This window comes from Amia ocellicauda, chromosome 17 (assembly GCF_036373705.1).
Source record: "Amia ocellicauda isolate fAmiCal2 chromosome 17, fAmiCal2.hap1, whole genome shotgun sequence".
In the NCBI taxonomy this organism is placed as follows: Eukaryota; Metazoa; Chordata; class Actinopteri; order Amiiformes; family Amiidae; genus Amia; species Amia ocellicauda.
In genome coordinates, this window is record NC_089866.1 from 22375075 (window position 1) to 22401860 (window position 26786).

At 39.6% G+C, this 26786-nt stretch overlaps 1 protein-coding gene across 1 annotated transcript in view; it reads right to left on the reverse strand.

The window, feature by feature from the left end:
• Positions 1-4896: 4896 nt before the first annotated feature.
• The window catches only part of LOC136712643 (transmembrane protein 132C), a 167919-nt gene continuing 146029 nt past the window's right edge, over positions 4897-26786 (reverse strand). The window contains exons 6-9 of the mRNA XM_066689323.1: positions 17440-17645; positions 13190-13463; positions 9479-9670; positions 4897-6541 (exon numbers count right to left, since the gene is read on the reverse strand). Coding sequence (XP_066545420.1) covers positions 5333-6541; positions 9479-9670; positions 13190-13463; positions 17440-17645 — 1881 coding nt within the window. The 3' untranslated portion in view covers positions 4897-5332. The remainder of the gene's footprint in view (positions 6542-9478; positions 9671-13189; positions 13464-17439; positions 17646-26786) is intronic.

Here is a 26786-nt window from a genome sequence, read left to right on the forward strand (position 1 = left end):
TAAATCTTTGTGATGTACAGTCTCCTCCAGAATTATTGGCACCCTTGGTATAGATGAGCTAAAAAGGCTATGTAAAAGCCCTCTCTCACATTCTCCTTCAATTTGGAGAGACTGAATCCTTTCCTGGGATAGGTGCCTCACATAGTGACATAACATTTTAAAGATGAGAACAAACCCTTTTCTTCATCAAACCGTAAGTAGGTCTTTTTCCAGGGGACCCAAGTGGATCTATTCAATTCACTCTCAAAGACCGCCTGATTAGTTTGTGGCATTTTGATGTGTACCACTGAACAGCACTTCACAGGATATAGATACCAACAAAGCCAGCCAGCCTGTGACCAAGACTGGATCCTGCTTAAGCAATTCATTTGAATAACTTGCCAGCTTAAAGTTTCATTAAAAGTATACAAAAGATTGCTTTCAACTCGAAGCTTGTTTACTTATGCGAAGATGCGATAAAATACAGTAAGTGTATAGAAATAGATTTGATTCCCTGACAGCCATACTTTTGGAACATTTATGCCATCACTGGGGTGTTTGTGCTGAAGGATCGAATCTTTGTGAAAATATCATCATTCCCATCTCCATCTAATGCTTCCTGTGAATGTGATCTGGAGGTTAATTAGAGGATAATTGCCATTGCAGTTGTAAATGGTTACAATAATTTTGCTTGAAGGGGCGATAGGAAAATGTCACATTAACATGTAGTAAAATCATTATTTAATTAATCTGCCCTTTCACCGTGGGAATTTATGTCGTTATCCCAAAAAGTACAACTAATTGTCTAAAGCGGCAGAAATCGTGCCAGATTTAACGCCTCAGAACAAATCTTTTGTGCGACTGTAGCTACTGTGTCAACATGTCATAGTTAATACACCATACGGTCCAATATCAACGGCAGACATTTATACACGGCCTTTACAAGCTGGGGCAACTCGAGGTAGATTTGGGCCACAACTGTCAAGAAGAAAATGAAATCTAATCATATTAATCTGAATGCAGCTGCCTAACTGTGATTGCCGGAATACGGGTTGTGATTTTTCCAAATTTCTAATTATGAAAACAAGCCAAATATGGTTACCAGTATTCCTACTTTGAACCGTTTTCTTCATAGGCCTGCTAGTAGTGAAAATTGTTTACTCATTTTTGTGCATTGATTGTATTTCCTTTTCTGTAACCATTTCCAGTGGGTTTTCTTTAACAATGCATATATTTATATATTAATTAGGTGAGCTCTGTTGCTGTGGGAAATCTCCTTCTTGCCTGCTCCAGCTGTAGCGCTAATTCAGAGCTGTTGGCTGGCTGTGCCACCAGGGGAAATATGCTGGATTTGGCATAACATGACATGCTTAAAGTACACAGGCGATATAATAGTAAAAAAAGGTGTATGGAAATATGAAGTGCATGTAATCTTGGGGGGGGCGGTTGACAGCATTAGAGAAAGATTGCTATCTTTTAATAAGCCTACCTCAACATCAAATTATTATATTAAAGAGGCTACATCACCTTTGTTCTTTTAAAATCCCCTCTTCCAGCACCGCCGCAGGAATGTCTTATTTATATCTTTCCCCGGCACAATGTAATTTCATAATTAAAATCGGGGGACTCTCCGGGGATTTAGGAGATAATTTCTTAACTTGCCAGCCTAATGAATTTGCACTTCTGTCAATTACAGTGACAGTCCGAAAACACGGCGGCACTTTGCGTCCCCCATACAATCAATCTTCCGTGCTCCTCATTTAAGTGAGTGCAAGTAAACCAGAGCTCGGGCACCAATCCGAAAGGTCAGAGGGATTGAGTTGGATTTACTTTACCAAGCGCATAATACAATTGAGTCTGCCAAGGCCCCGAATCACAGGCCTGGAAGTGTGAAACTGCTCTCCCTGTTTCAAATCAGGCTCTCTCTACATGTCTCTCCTGGACTGGCTGCTCGTACATGTGCTCTGGGAAATGCCTTGCGTTATACTGCTGTTTATTTGACCTCCCTCTGTTCTGACATTGTGGAGCATAGCTGGATTGATGCACAGTAGGTCTTATTACACAATAGGTGTTATTGCACTGCCAGCTCAGTAATAACAATGATCTAAGTCAGGTAGTCTTTCTTCTCGGCACTAGCAGTGGACCAAACTGCACACAAGACTGCACCTTTGTGTGTCTCGGGGATCCAGGATTCAGGGGCTCATGCGTTCCTGCTCTAAAGTGCCAGAGCTTATTTTGGGAGGCATAACTTTCATTGATTTGATTGCATCCTGAAATTCATTCCAGTTCCCTTTAGTGTTCTTTGCACAGCATTTGAATATGTCCTATATTTGCAGTTAATTAACATATCCCATTTGATGTGCCTTATCACTATAACATTTCATTTTGCAAGTCGACCACAGAGTTTAATTGTTAATGATGTGAAAACTTTTACGGTCAGATTATGAATGAAAACCTTTTCCAGCCCATGAATGCAAAATGCGATTGTGCACAAGATAAAAGTCTTTCCCCAGTGTATGCAAAACCCTGTTTAGATTCCCCAAATGAAAGAAAACAAATTAATTTCTGTAAGACAATGTTGACTATGCCGAGGAATATAAAGTAAGCCAGCAAATTAGAATTCAATGGAATGAAATGCCAGCAAGGGGGCAGCGACATTTTTAAAGACTCTTTAAAGCTATCAAGAGAACATTGTTCATTTCATGGAAGAAGGTACTTCTTTTTAATTATATCATAAGTTAGCCAGGATTAATCTGAACTCAGGGTTCATGGGGCTCAGATGTATTCATTCTACAACAATCTACAAGTTTTCAGCAGAAATAAGACTCGATCTTACCTACGGCCACAAGGCTTTAAACTGAAATACAGTCTAAAGTACTGGGAGGGATATAAAACCCAGTATAGCACAGTGTAGAGAAACATACTTTTCATAAAAATAAAAAAATAAAACGCTTTTTAGCATGCTGCGACCGAGTCAATTGTCAAAAACACTTCAACAATGTGCATTTTAAGTGTCTGAATAAGTTGCAGCTCTGGCAGTAGCACAATACACAGAACACCTCTGGGACAGAAACAGTGGACACATTTAACATTTAATCTAGTGGTACGTCTGGTGTATCCAGCACAGATCTGCTTCTTGTTAGTTCTGCTTTCCTTTATTACACTTTGAAACACAAAGTACTAGACTTGTGATTTGCTAGTTTCAGTTTCCACATTCAGAGATATGAAAGGATGAGTTCTTTAGTATAGAAAAGTACATTTTCTTCAAAACAACAAACACCTAGGTATAAACACAATTCACAACTGCCTGTGTTGCTCCACACATGTAATTAAAAAAAAGGGGGAAGAAAAAACACATTCACAATGTTACCTTTCTTTCATTATTTAAGACGTAGTATTAACAGCCGACTGAAAAAGAGAATTGATTCAAAGTTCATCGAATTCTGCACGGAGACGGCACAGATGGCTATTTTGGCATGTCTGGGTCTAATTATTACTTACAGGATCAAGCCCATTTCTCATTAAATTCTGCAATGGCAGCCAACAAAACTTGAGCGGTTGTTTACTTCTGTGGCGCTTCAGTACAAAGCAGTTTGATTTTCACATCGCAGCAAGGCAGCAGGGTTTTTTTTTTCCACTCACAACCCATAGGTCAGACAAAAACTTGTCAATTATCGTGACACACTTCAGTGTTAATGTTGTATCTGCTTTGTGAAAATAACAGCAGAAACCCAAACACTAGCTAAAGCTAAAGGAGAACAAACAAGAGCTTTATATCCCACACCCTCCAACTACATCTGAAATGGAGCAACTTTCTAAAACAAAGGGACTCAAATTGAAGTTGAAGGTTCATCAGTGATCTGGGATTCATGTATGTTTGTCTTAAGTGTTATTCAGTATGGAGTCATTGCATTACTTGACATGTTGTGCTATTCTTTTTATCTTACAAACTCCAAGTCACAAAACTATCAAGACACTTCACAAAATAAACATGACTTATTACATGGTCCTAAATACGTATTGATTATGTATAAGCGAGATGTTCTAGAAAACGTATGCTGATGGGCTTTTAAACGAATTGCGTTGTTTTGTGTTCACTGTCTAGTTGGTTGATATGTGCTTTCAATTTTGTGATTTTAATGACATCGATAGTCTTATTTAAATGGATTAGGCTAAAACTCTTCCTCGAATGATGTCTCCTGCTAAACAAGACTGCCGCTTGTTAGTCTTGAGCAGTTTGTCAGCCCGGGAAAATGGTTGATTTATTTTCGTTGTCATCAAGCATCAAAAGAACATACAGGGCACACATCTTAACAAAGGGCCACAGTATCTATGACTACGGCTACTGGAGATGCATTGCTATGAGTCTCCTCTCTTAATTTCAGACATACTAAGCATAGCCAACATTTTATTTTCTTGTTATGTATGATTTATTTTTTCTCAGCACCATATGGGGAAGGAAGACTTATTTTCTTTTACTGTGATGCATTCACACAGCATTAAAACAATGCTCCAGTAAAACATATAGGGCCTACTATATTTGTAAAAGACTCCATGTACTATGCTAGTCTGAGTAAATACTGTAAAGTGCCCTTCTGCTAAATGTAAGCACCCCTTACAGGCACATTGTATAAAACTGCCTAAAACATATATTTTCTTATGGGTTTAAGGATTAGGAGGATGTTATGGGACAGTAACAGAGAAGTACAAAACAACGGATCCCAAACAGAAATGTAATCTTGTCGAACCATTCTATGTGCATTTTATTTACAACTCGTATATTTATCAATATTACATTCTTAGAATCTACAATTCATCATCTGCATATTGTTTATAACATACTGTAATTGTATTCAGTAAATTTGCAAGGTGGAGGTGGGAGGGTCGGGTCAGGTCGGGGTGGGGTGGGGTGGGGTGGGGTGGGGTGGGGTGGGGGGGAACTGGAGATTTGATTTAAACTACAGCATGGACAGTAACAAAATAAAAACAAATGCTGCATGAAACTTAGGAGAAAATAACAAAAGCAAGGTCTTATTCAATAAATGATAAAAATAACAAATAAAAATGGAACAGACAACCGTATTTATTCACATGACCACAGTTCTCATATGCAGTTTTGTGTTTTCCACAGGCCGTCTGTGGCTCGTGATCTTTCTTCTTCATTTTTAGGTTATGATAAATGGCCCTTTGGCAGTTCCCATGGCAACAAGGTACCATTGACGTTCCACCATGTTGTCATGATGAGGCACCTCCTATTTCAGGTTCAGTATGACCCCTTTCAAATGGGCAACCAAGTCCACCTCCTCTTTCTGAAGGCAAAAGGGTGAGTTATTGTTTTTCCACCAACACAGAACTATGCGATGTCCTTGAGCGCATTGTCATTTAGCCTTTCCATGTAGTTTCTGAGTTCTTTGGAGTCGCCCAGCTCGATGTCCTGACAAACCCATTTAATGTCATCGTCTGGGCCCAAGATAATGGGGTTAATGGATGGACAGCTGTCGTCGGGCGGGATGGTGGTGAACGTTGTGAACTTCACACGCTTCCTTTTGGTTGTGGGGGAATTGAGAGATTCGTTTTTGTGGTCCTTCCCGTTGGTGCAGCAGCCGGAGTCCGCAGACCGGTGCACCTGGCCCTGGACGTTTTTCTGGATGGAGCCGCCGTTCAGGAGGTGGCTGCCTTCCTCAAAGCTGGCCCCCGTATCAATCATGGTCGTGTGCTCGTCTTCCTGAGGGGACAGGCCCGGGTGGTTCTCCAGCAGCTCGGCCTCGTTTCCCAGCCACACCCAGTCATGGGCGTGGTTCAGGGTCTCTTGGCCTTCCATGGGCATCTGTTTGTGCCTGTACTTGAGGGCGTAGGAGATGCAGTTAATGAGGAAAACCAGTATAGCCAGACAGAAGACCCCGAGGAGGGCGTACATCCCTATCTCCAGGTCTGTCAGGCCTCGGGGCGTCTGGACCAGATCGCTGTTCTCCATGTCCCTGTTCCGGGGGAGGTCCACCTGCGCGGGGAAGTTGGAGAAATCGATGGGGATATTCTGGATCTGGGTCCCGTCGTCTGAGAGCTTGTTGCCATCTGCCTTCCTGGTAATGGTGGTCCTGGTGGTGGTAATCTTCTTCATGATGCTGTCCTCCATGTCAGAGATGGAGCTCCCATAGTAATGAGCATCCATCCCGGTCCTGTCCTGCACTGAGGGTTTCTGCCTGCGGTCACTGGCATGGTTCTCAAGCTCCTCTCCGTCCACACCGTAGTCACTGACACCCGCTTTGGAGCTGCCATCGTTCTGGCCAAACTTCACTTTGACGTTCCCATTGCCAGACGCCAGCACGCTCCTGCGCTTGGACTTCTGGCAGGACTCGCAGATGGTCATTTCCACCTTGATCAGAAGCCCCTGCCCTTCCCCTTCAGTTAAAACCACAGGCCACTTCAGCAGTGAGTCCTGCTGGACAGACACCACGTCTTCATCCAGGGAGGTTGCCGTGAGGAGGAAGTAGTCTGAGTTGTAGATGTCCAGGGGTGCCATGGAGCCGTCGCTGAAGTGGATCCAGGCACTGATCACGGCCTCCTGTTGGAACATGAGCAAACAGATGTCATTCATTTCGGTTACAGAGTTCAGGTACCATCATTTGAAATTCTGATCAACAGAAAATATACACTGAAGAAATGAGTGAGTATTACATGGATTATGTGAAACAATGTATTTATAAAAATGCTGTAAATAACATTACCTGAGTTCTTTTGAGTACATTATTTTTAAGTACACTCTTGAGATATAGAGTATATAGGGCTTCACTTGCAGATTTTAGGTTTTATTGATATGAAAGAGAAATTGTTGTTGAAGTAGATGCTCACAATTAACTTTCTCAGCTAGTCACATTGCTATTAGCAGAGACAAACGTAAAGGAAAGAACGAAGGAATTAATTAATAAATAAGTATAAGAACAAATTAAAGCTGAAAGACTTTTTTTTTAGCAATAAATACAATAAAAATACAATAATTACACCACAATAAAATTGTAATAATTGCCAAAATCTCTGCAAAGTCCTTTTAAAAGCTTCAACATATGTTTGACAGACGTTAACAAATTCCCCAAGTGTCAGCTGTATGGTATTAGGTATAAATATGTATATATAGTGAAATGGAAAAGAGAAGCTATAGATCGAAGCAAGTGGAAACATCCTGGGGAGGCTTTCATCCAGCAGTGGGTCGATATAGGCTGATGGTGAAGATTATATATGATCTTTATTCCACCTTTCACTTTAGAAATATCCCCACATTTACTTATACATCGCTTCCTTTCCTTTTCTATGTGATTTGCAAACAACGATCTGTGAATATTGTACTTAAACACTGGTGGAGAATAAGCAATTCAGTAGGACGTACTTTTCATGTCACGTGTATATGATTAATCTCTGTATAATACATGTTAGTATTGGACTGAAAGTCTAGGTTTAGTGTCGGATTGTTTAAATGCTAATTTACTTAAATTATTTTCTCCCCCAACAGAAAGGAAATGTGGAGATGCAGTATAATCACTTTGTCAGAAACGTGTAACAACTGACACTGTCTGTGTGTGGTTCTGATGATGAGCAACAGGATGAATAGTGAAGGATAAAATGTGAATGTCTATAAGCATCAGGGTCGCTTACTACTGGAACTGTATCGTGCTTTCACTCACATTGGACTGGAAGCATAATAAACTCTTGGCACTGACAGAAACAATTGATGTCATATTTCTAAAAGGCTTGCTGTCCCCCTCTTTAACAGTCATGCCGGCTTTTCTTGGAATTGAACAACCAAAAACTTTCAAATCATATCCCATAATAAATGGTTTCATGCTTTGCCTTGATTTTATTTAAGGAATCTGTGAATGTTACACTGCTGCCAAAGACACACAGAAAAGAGGGTCCGTCAATTTGGGTTTGAAAGCGACCCATTCAGGGCAAGACACAAAGGGCATGCTGGGATTTCAGAAACAGTTAAGCTGCGACTCCGAGCAGTGGCATCAAAGTGATCTGCTTTTTTCAATCCTATCTCGAAAAGGACGAAGATTATAGATATGGTTAAAAAAAAAAATTGGACTCTTATTAGTTGAATTTTAATGCAAATAAGGATTTAAAAGTAAGCATCCTAAACCCTTCTCCATGTGATTTAGCAGTTTACTCTAATACACCATCACTACAAATCCTTAGGACTTCATCAAGAAATCCTCTCCATTCCCTGACACAGTCCTCTAATTACTAAGAAAGCGGGAGAATTAGTGCCTACTTAGGCGCACAGTGGACACTCTTCCCAGGGAGATTGTGGAGATAAATGGGGCTTTAGTCCTTCCTTCATTTTCAGACACACACACAAAAAAAGAGCAACATGGGTAACTTAAGCTGTAATTCTTGTTTTCTTCAAACTTCAGAAATGTCCTACTTATCCTCCAGATTAAACATTTCTTTCTCTCTGCCCGCCCTAAGAACACACATTCTGCCACACTTTGCCTTGACTTTGAAAGCTTTACTGTAAGTAGGTTAGAAAACCAGTGGAAGAACAAGACGAGAGTTTGACGGGTTTGAGGATCGATTTTAAGTCTCTGCTTGCAACTCCGCATTAAAACTTGATTTCATACTAGATTTTGACTTGTGTTGTTTAATAATAACAATGAAAACAATTGGAAATATAATGCAAGAACAGAACACAGACTGTCTGGGATTGTGTTTAATTTTTTCAGCTCTTGTTGTCCCAGGTGGCACATTAAGAAACACAAATCAAGGCCGTGCAGAAGAAATTTGCTGAACCCTACAGAAGTTGACAATTTTCTTCTCACAACACTTGCTTTGCTTAAATGCATTTTTAATTTTAAACTTTTCCCCACCATTTCATGAAATATGCATTAGATGAAACCAAGCATTACGGTTCTGAACAAAAAACAAAAGAGAACAAATAAAATGAGGTTACTCTGCCTATAAAATTGCTTTATTCTTGTACTACAGCAGAAATTACAAAAGAACCAGTAAACAACAACCCTGCATCGGAGGGAGCTTCGGGTTTATTGAACCATGTTTATTAAAAAAAAAGAATTAGAGTTATTCAAAATTATAGTGTACTCTGCACTCTTACGCATTATTGTATTTACAAATTATGGGCTTACAAAAGAGCATGTTAAAGATAAATGCACATAAAAGCTTGTGTTAATTTTAATTGTTTGTTCAACTAATTAAAACAAAGATTTCTGTATGTTAAAACCCTGCTATACAATTAGCCGAGATACAATCTTTTAAATGCACTCCCCTCGCCTTCAACTAAGAACACACTCTTGACCGCATAACCACTCAAAGAAAAGGCCTTAAATTCTTGACTCAATTGTTCAACAGGTTTCTGCTAATGCACACAATAGCCCTGTTGCATTACTTAGGAATGTGGACACATGATTTCACTTCTAGCGTGAATAGAGCTGTTTGTTGGCACTGAGGAATTTTAAAAGATGGGCTCTTTAATGCAGACGTTGCATACCTGTTTGGGGCTGTGCAGCAGCTCCTGGGTGGTTGTTGTGGCAACGATGGCCCTGTTGCTGCCCGGGCTGAGCTGGAGGGAGAGCGAGAGACCCGTCACCAGCTGCACCCCCAGCTCTGTGATCGCCACCTTGTCATCCAGCACCGTCACCGTCTTCTCCGCCAGGATCGAGTCTGACAGAGGGGACAGCACCTGCCAAGCAAGTCAAAGAAATCAGTGAAGATCAGACTCGAGGGTTAGTCCCATTCGGAGATAATGTGAAGTAAAGATGACATTTTAATATATAAAACAATATGAAGACACCACATATCAATAAGCTATTTAAAGAGTCTCAAAACCGCATGGAGCGCACAGTGTCTTCACAGTGTTCTTCCCAACACAGTTTTGAGGTGCTTAATGGAACCATGTTTTGGGTTACTTTGTCTAGATACACATGAACTTGATTGAAGGCAGTTAACCTGAAGAACTGTGGCGCCCCAGGATGATGGCTGGAGATCACTGAGCTACTCTGCAGTATCCTCAGGTGATGTTATCATTGTCTGGGCAGCTTCCGCCAATATTTAGACCAGTTCTGAATTATCATAATGAACCTGCTTGTTGTTTTACACATACAGTGAGAGCACATTAATTTATTCATAATTTTCAAATTACAATTTGTGTTAATGAAAACACAACTCCCCAAGACAATAAAGGGGATCATTTCAGCACCATCCTTGATGCTCTATTTGAGTAGATGGTGTTGAGGTGTTTTCTACACAAATCTTGCACACTATACTGTTAGCACACAATTGCATTGGTTACGCTTTAGTGTAGTGCAGTGGTTGCTATTCGCTATTATAAACACTAAGCTATTAACCGAAGGCTGCATTAACAAAGCCACTGTACATGAGGACAATTTACCTTTATTTAATAACATTAAGCTATGAATATATTGTTGGCCATGAGGAATGTACAAGCACAGATTGCAAAGCGCCATTTAAAGCGTTAGTATTTCATTAAATTATTTAAGTGCCTTTCAGATTTTCAGAGTTACAGCTACATGCTTGTCATTTCATCTGGAATATAAAAACCAGTAAAATTGTAACAGATTTCATTAATCAAGGCTTTGTCATAGCTGATGAATAGAACGATCCTGCTGCTGCTCAAAGGCCACAGAACCGCAGATGAACTCTCAATGGTCCTTTGAAATCCGAACAGCCAGCTCATGCACAAGGCCTCAAGGACTTATAGACTGGACCGCTGTACTGGGCTTGAACCCTAGTGACACATCTAAAATAAATACATTGATAAAGTCAAACAGAAGAAACAAGGCTCTGTTTGTGTACTTATGGTATTTATGTTATAGGATTTTAATTTGTGTCATTTGGATCTGATCTAGATTCATTCGTTCGGTGTGATTCATAACAGCTCCTAGGCCCGCCTCTCAATCAATATACAATTTTGCTATTAAATACATTTTTGATGCCTCTAACAGCATAGTCGATACTTTATCCTCACAGCGGAACAGGGTGAGAAGGACAGATATTGAGAGCTATAGTCCTTTTTAATAGTGGAAGATTACTGTTATTTAGTGCTGTCAATATTTCTTATATATATATAGAAGAGGGCAAAGTACTCTAAAACAATGGGAGACACGCTTTTATAAACCCCAACATTCAGACATATACAAATTTGCTGAGAGGCCTGGTAATGTCTTTGCAGCAGACAAATGAATGACTGCACAGTGTAGGAGATGCCAACTGGTCTCACACCGATGTTATTAAGGAGCTGCTATTTTTCCAGCCAGTCATAAGAGACAGGCAGATGAAAGATCCCTATTCATGAGCAATGACACGTTTTTTCATTCTCTCCTCAAGGGAAATCTTGCATATTCCGTCAAACTGCTCCTGTTAATGATAGAGGTGCATCGCTGTGGCCGTCATAGTGCGTGGCATTTTAAAGATGTCAAATCAATCCCTGCCTAAATAAAAGAGCCATTTTGTTTGCCTTCCTGTTAGCTTGGCTAACAAACACCATCGACATGCAATGAGTCATTTCAATGTGTATGTTTTTGTCACAACCTAAAGGGCTACACTAAAAGAAAGTGGAATCTCAAACAGGAGCATCTCGAGTCAGGAATGGTCTAACTCAGTGATACCCAACCTGTGGGCCGTAGAGGTACTGCAAGTGGGCCGCAAAAATATATTTTTAAATGCTTTTAAAATACGAATATATTTTTTGTTAAAAAAAATATAATAATTAGGCCTCTCTTGGAAGGTTCGAAGGTTCGTTTGGTCTCCAGACCTTCGGAGGTTTTGAAGGTTTGTCATGTGACAATCACATCATTTTTTTTCTCTTATTGATAGAAATTGGCTGTATTCGAAACCGCATACTACCCATACTACACGTACTACATACCACCATTTCAACATTACTGAAATGTTGGTATGTAGTACGTATAGTATGGGTAGTATGCGGTTTCAAATACAGTCATTGACTTCAGATGTCACTCGTAGTCTATCTATATTAAAACATTTGATTTGTATAATGCCCATTACTTAAATAAAAGTTGTAGAATATAACAAAGTTAAAAACCAGGTATTGGACCAGATTAAATTTAAACAATGTATTTTGAAAATGTACGATTACACTGATAATTTAACTATTTTTTTCTTCTGAAATAGTACTATCCCCCATCTATCAGCATACATGTGGACCACTCTGTGTTATTCTGCATTATTGTTTCTTTATCTGCCATTGTGCAAAGTGTTGTGCAATATAATGCAAATGTAAAAAAACTAAACAAATGTCTCGAAAAACATCTGCTGTTTGGGATTTTTTGCTAAATGCACAGAAGACACCCAAAAAGTTGAATGTAAGCTGTACAACTGAAAAGTGGTATATCACGGAGGAACTACCAATCTCCGGGATCATTTAATCAATGTAAATTTAAATTAGTATGCATAATTTATTAGGATAAATGGGTCAATTGCAACGAACTGAAAGCAGCGCACTAACTGGAGATGATCCTGTGGTTAATAAACCGCTCTGTACTAAGTTCATTGCAATTTACCCATTATTATTATTATTATTATTATTATTATTATTATTATTATTATTATTATATACTGAAAAATATATAATGTTGACACAAACTGTAGAAGGGAGTCTTTTTCTTTAGTTAACCCAACTATTAAGGTTACTGTGTTCCAGTGTCTTTCGTATTTACTACTTTCAGTATAGTTGTCTTTTTTTACACCGTTTTAATACCAATTTGTTATTTCTGACACTATTTTCTCTATTGAATAAAATACAAATGAAAGATAACAGGCATACGTCACCACACATACAGTTTATTAAGAGTAAAGTGCTTTTACTGGAAGGTTAACATGTTTCATGCAAGTTAAATCAATAGCCTACCTATATATAAACCGTGTGCTTGTAAAAATAAATAAAACACGATTACTGTTCGACATAACACATTTTAAACTAGGGGGATGTTTTATTTTGTTTATATGGATTAATTCAATTCTATACACTTACTAGCTAACTGTGACGCCATTGACAAATTATGCAAATGTATTTGATGTATTTAAATTTAATTAAAAATGAGTTTTCGAATAGATTTTGTGGGTAGTGGGCCTCAAAGATGTATGATGTTGATCAAGTGGGCCTTGGAATGGAAAAGGTTGGGAAGCCCTGTTCTAACTGTTTGGTCTCCCTCGGTCATACCTGGATGGTGGTCATGCCCACGTCCATCCCCATGAGGACCCTGCCATCCTGGAGCCTGGCTATCTGAGGGTCTTCCACCTTCAGGAAATCGGACACCAGATCTGTGATATCCATCTGCCAATCAGTGCCCAGCATGTGGGTCAGCTGACCCCCGGGGTCCGATGGCTCCGCTACAAAGTGCGTCAGGACGCGCACCATGGCATTCTGGTACTGCAGCATGCAGCCTCTTCCTCTCCGGTCGTCATCATCCTCATCATCACTGTCCCGCGCTGACCTGCAATACACGGGACAGTCAGGTACCAGAACACAGTAGACAGTAGAAGTATGAGATCATTATATGTAAATGTTAATATTTTATAAGCAAACTCATCTGTCCCTGCCAAAATCAAAATGGAGACCTTTCACATCATACAACCTCCCAGCCTCCACACCTGAGGATTTAGTTATTCGATTAACCAAATTATTTGCTCAATTGGACATTTTACTTCTCCACCACCCCCCACCCTCCCATTCCTGCCATTCCAGCCATTCCAAGTAATTAAATTATGAACAGATAGCTCTGAATACAAGTATTTAATTATTAACTCATAATCAGCTGGTTTCAACGGCCCTTGGACTACTCTACCTAAAATAACATTGGGTAGTCCAAAACAACTGCTAATCTGGGTCTGTAAAACCATCCCAATATGTTTTCATTTCATTCTTTATAGAATTCATTCATTCATTTTCACAATCTCAAATTTCTGGAAACGTATAGCCAACATTGTCCTTCAAATTTGGTTAACTCAAGTCCTGGAGAATATATTGATGCATATAGGTAGACTTAGCCTCACAAAAGAGTCCAGTTACAGAGTACAAAGTGCCTTCCATAAACATTGTGTTAGTTTTCAGATTTCAGCTGGGAGCCTCAATCATTTTAAGAAAGGCAACCCACTGGAGAGTCCAGGTATAAAAAGAAATTAAATTGACAGCCTCCATTACATTTAATGAGGAACAGCTAGTCACATAGAAAACAGAGGAAGGTTAATGCCACAGCTTCAGCTTGTGTAAAGACCATGTTACACAAAGGGTTGGGGCTAACAATTATGACATTTACTGCTTGTAAGTTCAAAAGGACACTAGCTGAACATATGAGACTGCCAGTGTTCATTTTCAACATAATGAAGCCTTTTCCACACAGGGGGAGCTTAGAAAGTTTGTCAGAAAAGCTCAATTTGGTTGACATAATCAGAACACATATTGCATTATAACAACCCAAAATATAAAGAGAGACTTAAGAAAAAGGATTTCTCTATGTGAGTCAGTCACAAATAAAACACGAGGCAGCAGGAGTCAGTGAGGGTGGCAGACATTTTCACTCGACTCATTATTGAGCCGCTCTGAGACCGGGCCTTTGAAGCAGGGACTCGGGGACAGAGCGCTAATGGAGTAGAGGCAGGAGGTTGAAGCAGGTTGATATGGTTCAGGAGGAGAAACAAAACGGGGGAGGAAGCACACACACAGTGTTGTGTCTGTGCCGAGGCGATGATGGGGTGGCGTCGGGTGATCGTGTCTGCATTCAGGGGATTTTCAAGGAAAGAGAGAATGGTTACAACCCTTTTCTATGAATTGGGGGAGAGAGATTTTTGATTTTTGATTAATCTCAGAAAGGTCTCCAAACCATCTCCCTTATGAGGGAATCCAGGAATTTGTATGTATTTACTTTCAATCTGCAATCAAGATTGCTTTCAACAGGGGATTTTAGCACACGTGGGATAAAGGGAATAAGGATCTACAGCAAGCAGATAAAATGAGAGTTTTGTACTCGCTCGGAAGTAAGAGGGTAGTGGTCATACAAGGTCACAGGGAAAAATAAATCAGCGGCCCCAGGGCAATGAGACTGTATCAAGATGCCCTAGAGGGGCTGGATAATAGAGCGAGCAGCACTTTCCGTGAAGCAGCTGATGTGTCTGAGATGCACTTCCGGCTGGAATCTTAGTTATTGCCCTGCTTTAATCTTTAGGACAACCACACGCAGAGATTTAAATCTAATGAAATTAAGGTAAATATTGCAGTTTAGTGGGTTTTCACATTCTTTGTATGCATTTATTTTTGTTACATGCATTCAAGTTCATACATAGCTAAATACTGTACTCTGTACTTTATAAATATTGATTGGTGCTATAGTAATGGATTTCAAACCCCATGAATGAATAAAAAAAAAAAAAATCTGGTTATACGACATCTCAGGGCAAGGTCAGTGCTGAAGTGTACATGTAATTTTAACATTTAAATTATACAAAATAACAAAAAAAAACATCGTTCATGTTTGTTATTGTGAACACTAAAACTATTTTCCCACGGCATAGTTACTTCGTCTCTCTCAGAAAAGCCTGCTAGAAAAACAAAAAGTAAAATTGTGTCAGGAAGTAAACCAAAAAATAATTTATGCCCATATCCCTTCAGTACAATAATTAATTCCAACAACTGCAAACACTTATCATGTCATTATACCAAGTGAAGGAATGAACACTACATAACAAGAAGAATCCTGGCTCTTTCCTCACTTAGTGGCTATGTTCCATGTTTTGCCTTCTGTTCAGATCGCTTGGCAATCCATAAAAAGAAACTGATTCTCCACACTGGCTATTGTAACAGCCTAAAGCAACACATTTGACTGTCATGTTCTCGGATTGATTGTCAGAATGTGGCGCACAATGGACTGTTGCCCACTGTCACTAGAGTTCTGCTGCTACTTGCAAGGGCACGCCTGTTATTCCCTGATAAATATTGTTGCGCAAAGAGAAGGAAAAAAAAACAACCGCCTGCTTTGCCTTTGCTGCCCAAGACAAACCAGATGCCAAAGAAAAACACAAATAGCTTTTCTTCATGTATTCTGCAAGAAGCTTTGCAAAACACACTATTCATATACAAAAAGATAAATAAATGCAGCTGTATCGCATCCAAACGGCACAGGAGCAGAAGGTATTTAAAAAAATGCCTTTAACTCCACGATGGAAATATATAAAAACATGACTAATTACACATTAGTGATTACTTGGGTCATGGGATTTCTTCTGAATTAACTGATGCTGTTAATAATTATACGGGTTTAATGAATCATAAACCACATTTCTAAAGAAATGGGAGAATGTAAATGGACTCACATGGCTGGATCAGGTGTTGGAATTCAATATCCTCAACAGCTATGTCAAATCTCAAACAACTATAATTATTCTAGTCCTGCCAAAGGGTTATATCACACGGATGAACAAGATGTATGGTACGGTATATGAGCCTGTCACAGTGATATATAGCACAGGTAGTAGTTTTATTGTAACTCTCATCTCAGCGCTCCTCCCTAATTTAGCCTGGTGGAGCGACAGGACTGATTCCAAAGGCAGAAGAGAGAGGATCTTTTTGTTTTGATGATTCTGAGGCATATATCTACTAGACCTCTGACAGCCCAGTGCTAAGAGCCTCACAAATGTCCCCCACACCTCTCGGGATGGCTCTCACAAGGTCAGGGGTGTTGCTCACCTGCAGAACCAGCACATTTTGAATTAGAATGAAAGACAAGTCATCTCAGTCCAACCACACTGGTGACACGGACACAGATTTTCATTTGTTTCATGGCATCCAACAAAATTAAGCCCAGATCACTACTCCAGACTCAGTTCAGACACCAAGTCTACCTTCATTGAAGGAAGGGGGTAGATGTTACACAGATACACATGAGGCACAAGTGGTTTATATTCTATGCACACTCAAGCTAGTTAATGGGTCTTGAGCGCTAATGTGGTCCATTGAACATTTTCTGTTGAGTTTGATGGCAGCCAGTGAAACTGAACACAATCCAGGTGAGGCATCCAGGCGCTGCTATCCTCCTGGCTGCCTGTGTGCTAAATCAGGGCTGGATAATCTGTCTCTCTCGGAGAGGATTTATCAGGATCTGGCTAAAACCACTCAGGTGTGTACAAATAATTGAACAAAACGATCATGTTCTTTAGAAGTGCACCCTTGGGGTGGGATACGTCCTAACATAACTCACCTGCTGCGAGGAGTTTGAGTGAATTAATGAAGCATGGGTTTAAATGTCCAGGCCTGCTCTTGGTTGATTATAGGATAAATGCCCCAAGTCAACAGACAAACTGTTAGAACAGAGGGGGGGAACAGCGAGGCGAAAAAGTAGTTCTGCACAGCTGAGTGTAATGGTCTCGTAATAGAACAAGAGTCGTGCAGACTGCATCATGAATGCACTGTTGCCCTACCTCTTATTGGTGGTGATGGGCACCCTCCAGCCCTTGACCTGGCTCAGCTCTGTGTCAGACACCTCTATCTGCAGAGGGAGGCGGGGGATCCACACCGTCATCTCCAGCTGGGCGCTGAGGTAGGCATAGGAGAAGTTCACTGCCATCCTCACCCGCCCCCTCATCTCCTTCCCGTTCACGAAGACATAGTCACACCTGTCGGACACCTGCGCAGGGAAGAGGGACAGAGTCTTATAAAGAGCTAATAATGAAGTCAACTGGGCATACATTTACATGTAGATTACTGACAAGATCTATATTCTAATTCAATTAAGAAACCAAGTCCAGAAATCATGGCTACATAAATATAAGTATTGTACATTCAGGACTGAGAATGGGAGGCAGTTTAAAAAAAAAAAACGCTGTGGGTGTGAAAGAAATGACTAACTGCAGCACAGAAGATGAATCACAGGATATTATCAATAAACACACTGAAGGTGTTCTTGGACACTAAGCTAGCAAGCAAACAAAAGGTGGGCAAAAGCTTTGTAGTTGGTCAGTTTTCATTTCTAAATACTTAAATTTTCATTGAACGAGTCATCTTTTTAATTTTCCAGCTCTTGTTTATGTAAAACCAATTTATGACACCACTGTTTGAGTGTCTGAGGTGCAGCATAGTGGGTGGCCAGAGTGATTGGTATTCCCAGCACAACAAGGGTACGACAAAACTATGCTGAAAACAAAACCCAACAAAGTGTTGTATTAAGCATCACTGACACTGGTAACAGTTAGGGGGCAAATAACTACAGTAAAACAAACACTGTCAGTAATTCATGCTAAACACCCGCGAGTCAACAGGAGGCCCACTCAACAGCCTTGTTACTCCACAGGCCATCGATGCATACAGCTCTAAACAGCTGACACGCAGGCAGAGTGATTACCAGGGAAGATCCCCTCCCAGTCCTAGAGCATGACCAGTCTGCACATTACCGATGTGGGGTGAGGAACATCGCCCGGGAAGACAGGCACTTGAAATTGTCATGACATTGTGAAGCAGTGTGTTCACATCGCACACATTTCTCAAGCAAAAACAAAAGCATGCTGCTCAGACCAGGCATCTTTAACAGATTTAACACTCTCATTCTCGCATTAAAACTGATTTAAAAAGCAATTCCACCCAGAGTGGGAATTACACCCAAGACTCCTGAGACCCATTTCCTTGGTGTAACCTCACAGTACTCCATCACACGAAAGCCATAACCGAGACACACGTAGAAAAAAATATTGCAAATGCTGGAAGCCTCCATGGCAAAGTAGTAATCTCTCCTGCAGATACTAAGCAGTTATGGACATTAAAATACCCAATCTCATATATTACTACATTTAATCATTATTTTATCAGTAGGGCCCTTTTCCCTTCCTTTATCAGTATTGGCAAACATTACATTTTCCTTGACATGTACGGACATGTAAAACATCATGCACAGCCTCTTCCATATTCAGACAGCCATTAGCTCTTCTAAAATCTAAGCATGGTATATATCAGATTAAAATAATAATAATTTAACAGTTGTTTTTGCATTAGTCAACAGCTGACATAATGTAATCAGTTGAGATGCCTGTTTACATGGCATCCATTTCTAAGGGGATTTGCTCATTGTGTCCATGCACCTGTGACGAGCTCTTCTCAGCGCTTGCAGGGGTATATTCATGAGCCTTGCCAAACAGGGGAGAAAGTTGGACATGTGGCATTTGTCAACCAGCATGGTTTCCTCAACACCCACTGCGCTTTCATCACTCTGTTTCTGGAGTCTTGTGATGGGTCAGTCATCACATTAATCCTCACTTTTTACATATGCATTCTTGATTTTTTTTCATGGGGGTGGGGAGGGGGCATGGCCTTATGTCCATCATCCCTTAAATATGAACATAAAGTAAATGAAGCATGAGAAAATATATTTCACCATAAGAAAGGGGCTAATTAAAGCTTTACCCTGTCGCAACTGGTGCCTGTAAGAATTTATTCAAAACTACAAAGGCAGGAGAAGAGTGGGAGGTTGCCTTTGAAATAAGAATCGGGCTTGTAGTTCTCCAGATTGGCGATGCTTGGCCCTAGAGCTAACAAGAAGCTCAACAGATGGGCTATAGCAAGAGCAAGGTCTCTTCACAGATAGAGATGCACTAACAAAATACTGAAAACCATCTGCTCTGCAAAAAATAGTAAGGTAACACGGCAGCGCTGGTTTGAGTTAAAAATGCAGGGATTCAAAGCACCTTCTGATATCTGAATGATTGATTTCCACGCAGTTCTTTTTAATCAGCCGCCATGATCCCTGTTCCGAAACCAGCTACACTTCCTTAGACTGGCACTACAGGTCCAGCATGAGCATGAGATGAAAAACCCAAACTCTTTCCTTCATACTGTAACCTTGCCTTTCAAGACAGACATGTTTAGTGTTACAGTTTCAAAAGTTGATGACAACCTTGTCATACACACACACATCTATAAACAAACATACATATATATAATCCAGCAGGCCTCCAGTCTCCTGAAGACTAGAAGCTGAAGCATGTTCAATCACAGAAGTAATTATGTATTTAACGACTCTGCCCATGTCCTGACCAGCATATCGCGTTGGGACTACATTTCCCAAACTTTATTGGCACTGCACTGCACTTCAGGCTCAATCTAAACTTTGCAGAACCCACAAAGCGCTCCATCAACAGCTTCCCCTCTATCTGTCGGGCAAATTGCAGGTTCACTGTCCTAGCGGGAATCTGAGATCCACCACCGAAATCTTGCTGTTACAACCACGTTTCAAACAAAACCTCTTTGGAGTGCTGCATTCTGGGTACTTGCTCCTCAGATCTGGAACACACTATAAATGTTGAACTCCATTTGACCTCCGAACTTCTCGCATTCCATTAGAAACTCAAAACATTTATATTCTCCATGATACACTAATTACACTGGCTTGGGTGTTCAATATTGCCTACTGATTTATCTCTTCCTCACAGTTTTTTCTTTTTCCTTTTCTTTTCTCTATACTTGCTTAATACTTTTATGATACATTTTGCTCTTTTCAGTTTCTATTTAACTTGTTCAGTGCTCTATATATATACAAAAAGCTGGTCTCTCTATCTATCTATCTATCTATCTATCTATCTATCTATCTATCTATCTTTCTCTCTATCTATCTATCTATCTATCTATCTATCTATCTAGGTATCTATTAACCTACCAAGGAAAACAGAAGTATTGTTCACAGTGGATGTTGAACAGGGAGAATCTCAGCATGACAGGAAATCATCTTTCCTACAAAATGGCACCATAGAATCTTTACCTTTCTCATGATGTACATATTGTATAATTACATTTTAATCAAATTGTATACCTTTATAACTGTTTCCTGATTTTATTGTCTTTAAATATTCAGTAAATTAATGTTCAACTTTGATTTCTTCCACTAGTGGAAGAAGACTTAACAGTGATTTGCAAGAAACAAATCTCAAAAAAGCCACTTGATTCAAGGAGAAAGAATGACAGGTACAATCCCGTGATTACTTTTATATCTGCAATGAAACGGCAACCTAGTGTTTTTTTAATCATTTTCAGGATGATATATTCAGAACAAGAGAACAAGCATCAGCTATGTTTGTTATCTTTCAGCATAACCAAGGGGAAATTCATGAGGATATTAAACAAGGTCAGAAATTAAATACTGCCTTAAGTCATCAAATAAGCTTTAACTATTATTGTCTATGAATATAAAACAAACACAATTTACTAATGTGGAGTGAAATCAATGTTCTGTACAGAGAGCTACTGAGTTGCAGATATAGGGTTTTGTTCACATTTATTAACCACTTCAAAAGACATTTGTTTCTGCAATAGTGCTACAACTTTTCCAATTCTATAATATTTTAGTAAGAGTGAAGATTTCACAATATTGTGGAACTCATAGAAGGCTTGGGCTGGATGTGGATCTAGTATGGATGTCAAAAAACAATAGTTTCTTGAAAGAGCCACCTTAAAAAAATAAAAATAAAGAAAATACCTTAATTTACTGCCCTCCTTCCAAACACAGCACTACATGGCATATCCCTTTATAACACCATTCAAGCCAACTTGCTTTTAACCCACTGGCTATCAAACACTGAATTTGCACTACAGGAAGATGGCTTTCGATGCTTTCGAACAGGGCAGGCTACACTTTCTTCAAACAGCAGTGGGAGAAACTGACAGATGCTATTTTTTTTCTTCTTGTTTTATACATGCCTTTCTTCCACAGCTGTGGCCAGATCTGAAGGGCTACTTAAGCTTTGTAAAGACTTATTATGGCTTTCTTCTGTCTACCACCAGTTAAAGTCTTTATCCTTTCCCATAAAGATTGCACTGCAACAAAAGCTGCCTGAAGCTAGCAATCATCACAGTGGACTGCTTCATAGAGATATCAGAAAGTCATTACTTAAGAGCAGATATTTAGTGTGTCCTTAAAAGTATTTTCCACTTATTATTGACCTCAGAAAGAAATTAGAGGGTTGTACAGTACTACATTTTCTAATGGACAACTGGAGTGACCGATAAATGTATGTCTTGCCAAGGGTGTTACAACAAGGGCGGCAATTGGCTACAATAGTGTAGTAGTGTAAATGGATGCACTCATTGCGCTTTAAAGCAGTTGAATCTTGGTTTTCCCACTTGAATGTTTGAATGTTGTTTTTTGGTGCATTTTAATAATGGGACTCAATACAATATCATTTAAGTGATATTGGTAGGAGACAAACTGCGTGGTATATCATTAAAGATCTATACTGTTCATACAGATTCTTAGGTATTTTTATTTAGTACTAATTCTTTGGATGGCAATCATCATTTTTATACCTTCCAGTTCAGAACCATTGATAATGAACTTGATTCATCACTGCAAGCCCAGAGCACATACAGTGAGGGAAAAAAGTATTTGATCCCCTGCTGATTTTGTATGTTTGCCCACTGACAAAGAAATGATCAGTCTATAATTTTAACGGTAGGTGTATTTTAACAGTGAGAGACAGAATAACAACAAAAAAATCCAGAAAAACGCATTTCAAAAAAGTTATAAATTGATTTGCATGTTAATGAGGGAAATAAGTATTTGATCCCCTATCAATCAGCAAGATTTCTGGCTCCCAGGTGTCTTTTATACAGGTAACGAGCTGAGATTAGGAGCGCTCTCTTAAAGGGAGTGCTCCTAATCTCAGCTCGTTACCTGTATAAAAGACACCTGTCCACAGAAGCAATCAATCAATCAGATTCCAAACTCTCCACCATGGCCAAGACCAAAGAGCTGTCCAAGGATGTCAGGGACAAGATTGTAGACCTACACAAGGCTGGAATGGGCTACAAGACCATCGCCAAGCAGCTTGGTGAGAAGGTGACAACAGTTGGTGCGATTATTCGCAAATGGAAGAAACACAAAATAACTGTCAGTCTCCCTAGGTCTGGGGCTCCATGCAAGATCTCACCTTGTGGAGTTTCAATGATCATGAGAACGGTGAGGAATCAGCCCAGAACTACACGGGAGGATCTTGTTAATGACCATAGTCAGCTGGGACCATAGTCACCAAGAAAACAATTGGTAACACACTATGCCGTGAAGGACTGAAATCCTGCAGCGCCCGCAAGGTCCCCCTGCTCAAGCACATGTACAGGCCCGTCTGAAGTTCGCCAATGAACATCTGAATGATTCAGAGGAGAACTGGATGAAAGTGTTGTGATCAAATGAGACCAAAATCGAGCTCTTTGGCATCAACTCAACTCGCCGTGTTTGGAGGAGGAGGAATGACCCCAAGAACACCATCCCCACCGTCAAACATGGAGGTGGAAACCTTATGCTTTGGGGGTGTTTTTCTGCTAAGGGGACAGGACAACTGCACCGCATCAAAGGGACGATGGACGGGGCCATGTACCGTCAAATCTTGGGTGAGAACCTCCTTCCCTCAGCCAGGGCATTGAAAATGGATCGTGGATGGGTATTCCAGCATGACAATGACCCAAAAACACAGCCAAGGCAACAAAGGAGTGGCTCAAGAAGAAGCACATTAAGGTCCTGGAGTGGCCTAGCCAGTCTACAGACCTTAATCCCATAGAAAATCTGTGGAGGGAGCTGAAGGTTCGAGTTGCCAAACGTCAGCCTCGAAACCTTAATGACTTTGAGAGGATCTGCAAAGAGGAGTGGGACAAAATCCCTCCTGAGATGTGTGCAAACCTGGTGGCCAACTACAAGAAACGTCTGACCTCTGTGATTGCCAACAAGGGTTTTGCCACCAAGTACTAAGTCGAAGGGGTCAAATACTTATTTCCCTCTTTAACATGCAAATCAATTTATAACTTTTTTGAAATGCATTTTTCTGGATTATTTTGTTGTTATTCTGTCTCTCACTGCTAAAATACACCTACCATTAAAATTATAGACTGATCATTTCTTTGTCAGTGGGCAAACGTACAAAATCAGCAGGGGATCAAATACTTTTTTCCCTCACTGTACAGCAGAGTAATTGTGTGGAAGGCATGAATAATGCATTGCAAGATCATGGGCACCATTCCTGGCAAACCAATCTAATACAACAAGTTGCCTTCAAAAATACAATGCCAAAATCACTAAGCTTTTGATATGGTCAGCATAATAAATTGGTCCATTACATTTGCATTTTACATTATGTTGATAGATTATTAATTTGATAAAATACAGATTTATAAATTAAGGTCAATATAGCCTAGTACACAATTTTCTTTTGCATTTAAAAGGAAAGCCAAGACCTGGCCAAGTGACAGCAGCGCCATCAAAAGGAAAACACCCGTGAAATCCCGGAAGTGTACAAATCTGTAATTAGAGGGTGGTAATGTGTGAGGAGTTGGTTTAGCAATTTAAGGCAATGGAAACCTAATTTTATCATGTAATGTGCATCAAGACTTCCCTCTCTTTTCCAGGCTGAGTTTAATTTATAGTGGGGAACACACTCTTGACAGAATGGAATAAATTTAAATCTTTAGGACTGATTAACAAGCCATAACTCATCGTGATGGTTTTCACAGCATTCATGCTGTGTTATCCTAATCTACTCAGAATACTTACATTTTCAATAAACCACACTGCAATAAAACAATAGCTAAGGGTCTCAAGACTAACTTGCTCCTACAATACGTGAGAGCTTACTTTAGCTTTGTGGGAGCTTTATTAATAATACTTTTGGATCAATTTACACAGACAGTCTATTGACTACCACGTTCACAGGAAAGGGAAAATCTGCTTTGATAAAAGCACAAGAAAGGATGGGAAAGGTATGAATCCACTCTGAGTTATAAACTCATTGTCACATCCATTCCTTAAGGTATCATAAATGTCTTGGAGAATCCTGTGTCACATTAATCAGACACATTAAGCGGCTAACAGGAGAATACTTACCAAAGACATTAAGGCTGTCTCTGGAGCTGCCCTGGAAATTAATGACACACCAGACAGATACAATCAACACAAGATATGAGAGATGGGATTATAAAGCATGAAGGTGGGCTGTCTATGTGTTAAACATAGAGTCAGCTTGACAGAAGCAATTAACCAGTCCACAGACCATATCAACCGAGCTAGTCATTTCAGTGGAGTAAACTTTCATCTCTCCTTCTGACACACGATTCTTCAGCCAAAGGATGAGCCTCAGTTTAAACACTCACATCTACATGTTGTTTGCGCTGATGCTTCTGTACATAATGCTCAGTACATGCACCTCGATGTTCATTACATATGGCTCCCAAGGGCAAGAACAAAACTAGGCAGGAAAAATATATAGTATTTTCTATGATTTCCCATCTGACTGGCTCAGAATGCCAGATACCTAGCAATGTATTCCATTTCTTTAAGTAATCTGGATGACGTGACAATACGTCCAGACTAGGCCATAATGTATTGTTCATCATCTTCATTTACAGCGAATTGATGTCAAATGTTCTTCCTTATTGTGTCCAAAGGGGTCAGTAGCAGGTCCAACAAAAGTATGTTATACATCACTACAACTAACCCTAAAGTGCTCGTTTCTTTTCACTGTTCACATCCTGACAAGTTCATAAACCCATAAGTTATAACATCGAATGCGCTCACTTCTATTCAGACCAGCAGAGCGTGTCCTCCGAGCTGCTGTCTGATTGATATGCAACTCATGGATCTAGCAACCCAGGGTGAAATTTGGCTTTTTGTTTTCTGAATAACCACTACTCACTCTCTTAAATGTATTCATTATTAAAAAACATTTTCTGAAGGTTTTAATACAAAGTTTGTATAGTCTAGCTTCTCTACTATCCATCTCTCCCAAAAGCGCTGTGTAAAGTGTGTCTTACCCTTTGCAAACACACCATAAAATGGACTTAAGTTCAATAAAGTAAAAAAAAAAACAATTCAAATTAGTGAATACTGGAATCCTGTTTGCAAAGCACCCCCAAAGGGACTGGTTGTCACGCATTGTAGGATTAGCAACGATAGAGTGCTTCATCTCTGACATGAAGCCAGTGAGCCTGAATCTTGTAAACACATCCCAAGGGGGCTCATGTAAATAGAAAAGTATTGTGTATTATAAGGAAAAACATCACAGGAATGTTGTAATGTAAAGAAATCTAAGACAAATTAAGTAAATAAAATAAAAGTTATATAAATAGTCTGCAGAGAAAGAGAGAGAGAGAGTGGGGTGGGGAGGCATTTTCATAAGAAAAATCTTCGATAATGAAGTCACATGCATTTTCTTATGACGTTTTCATGTAAACCAACAGTTTTTGCCAGTTTTATTCTTTGCAATTCAGTATAATTCAACTGGGTTTTTGGTGACTGCCAGACTATATATTAAAGTAGAAATAAACACACGTACTTATTCATTGCATAAGAAATACATTTTTTATTTCCAAATGGACAAAAAAATATACAATGTCGATGCCTAAATAGAAAACTAATATATGTATACTTTCAGTGCTTCCATGGGTGTCTGGAAGGTTGGAGAGAAATTATATTTTAGTTTATTACACATTGTTATCACAATTGATTTCCTCTTTGCGTTTCCTGTCTGGGTGGGGGGACTAAAAATATATATTCAGGTAATTTAAAAAAGGAAATTCAATGCTGAAAACCTGACTAGCTAACCATATATGTAGCATTCTGCTTATTGTTTCAGCTTCTATTAAAAAAAAAAAAAAAAGCATGATTTTTCGGATATCATAAATCATGTATATTGCTTTTTCCATTCTGTCTTAATGATGAACAATGGATTTGTTCTCCAAAAGCCTTGGTTATTAGTTAATAGCTCATTTTTAATATTTAACTACAGTGAAAGCTGAAATAGCCCAC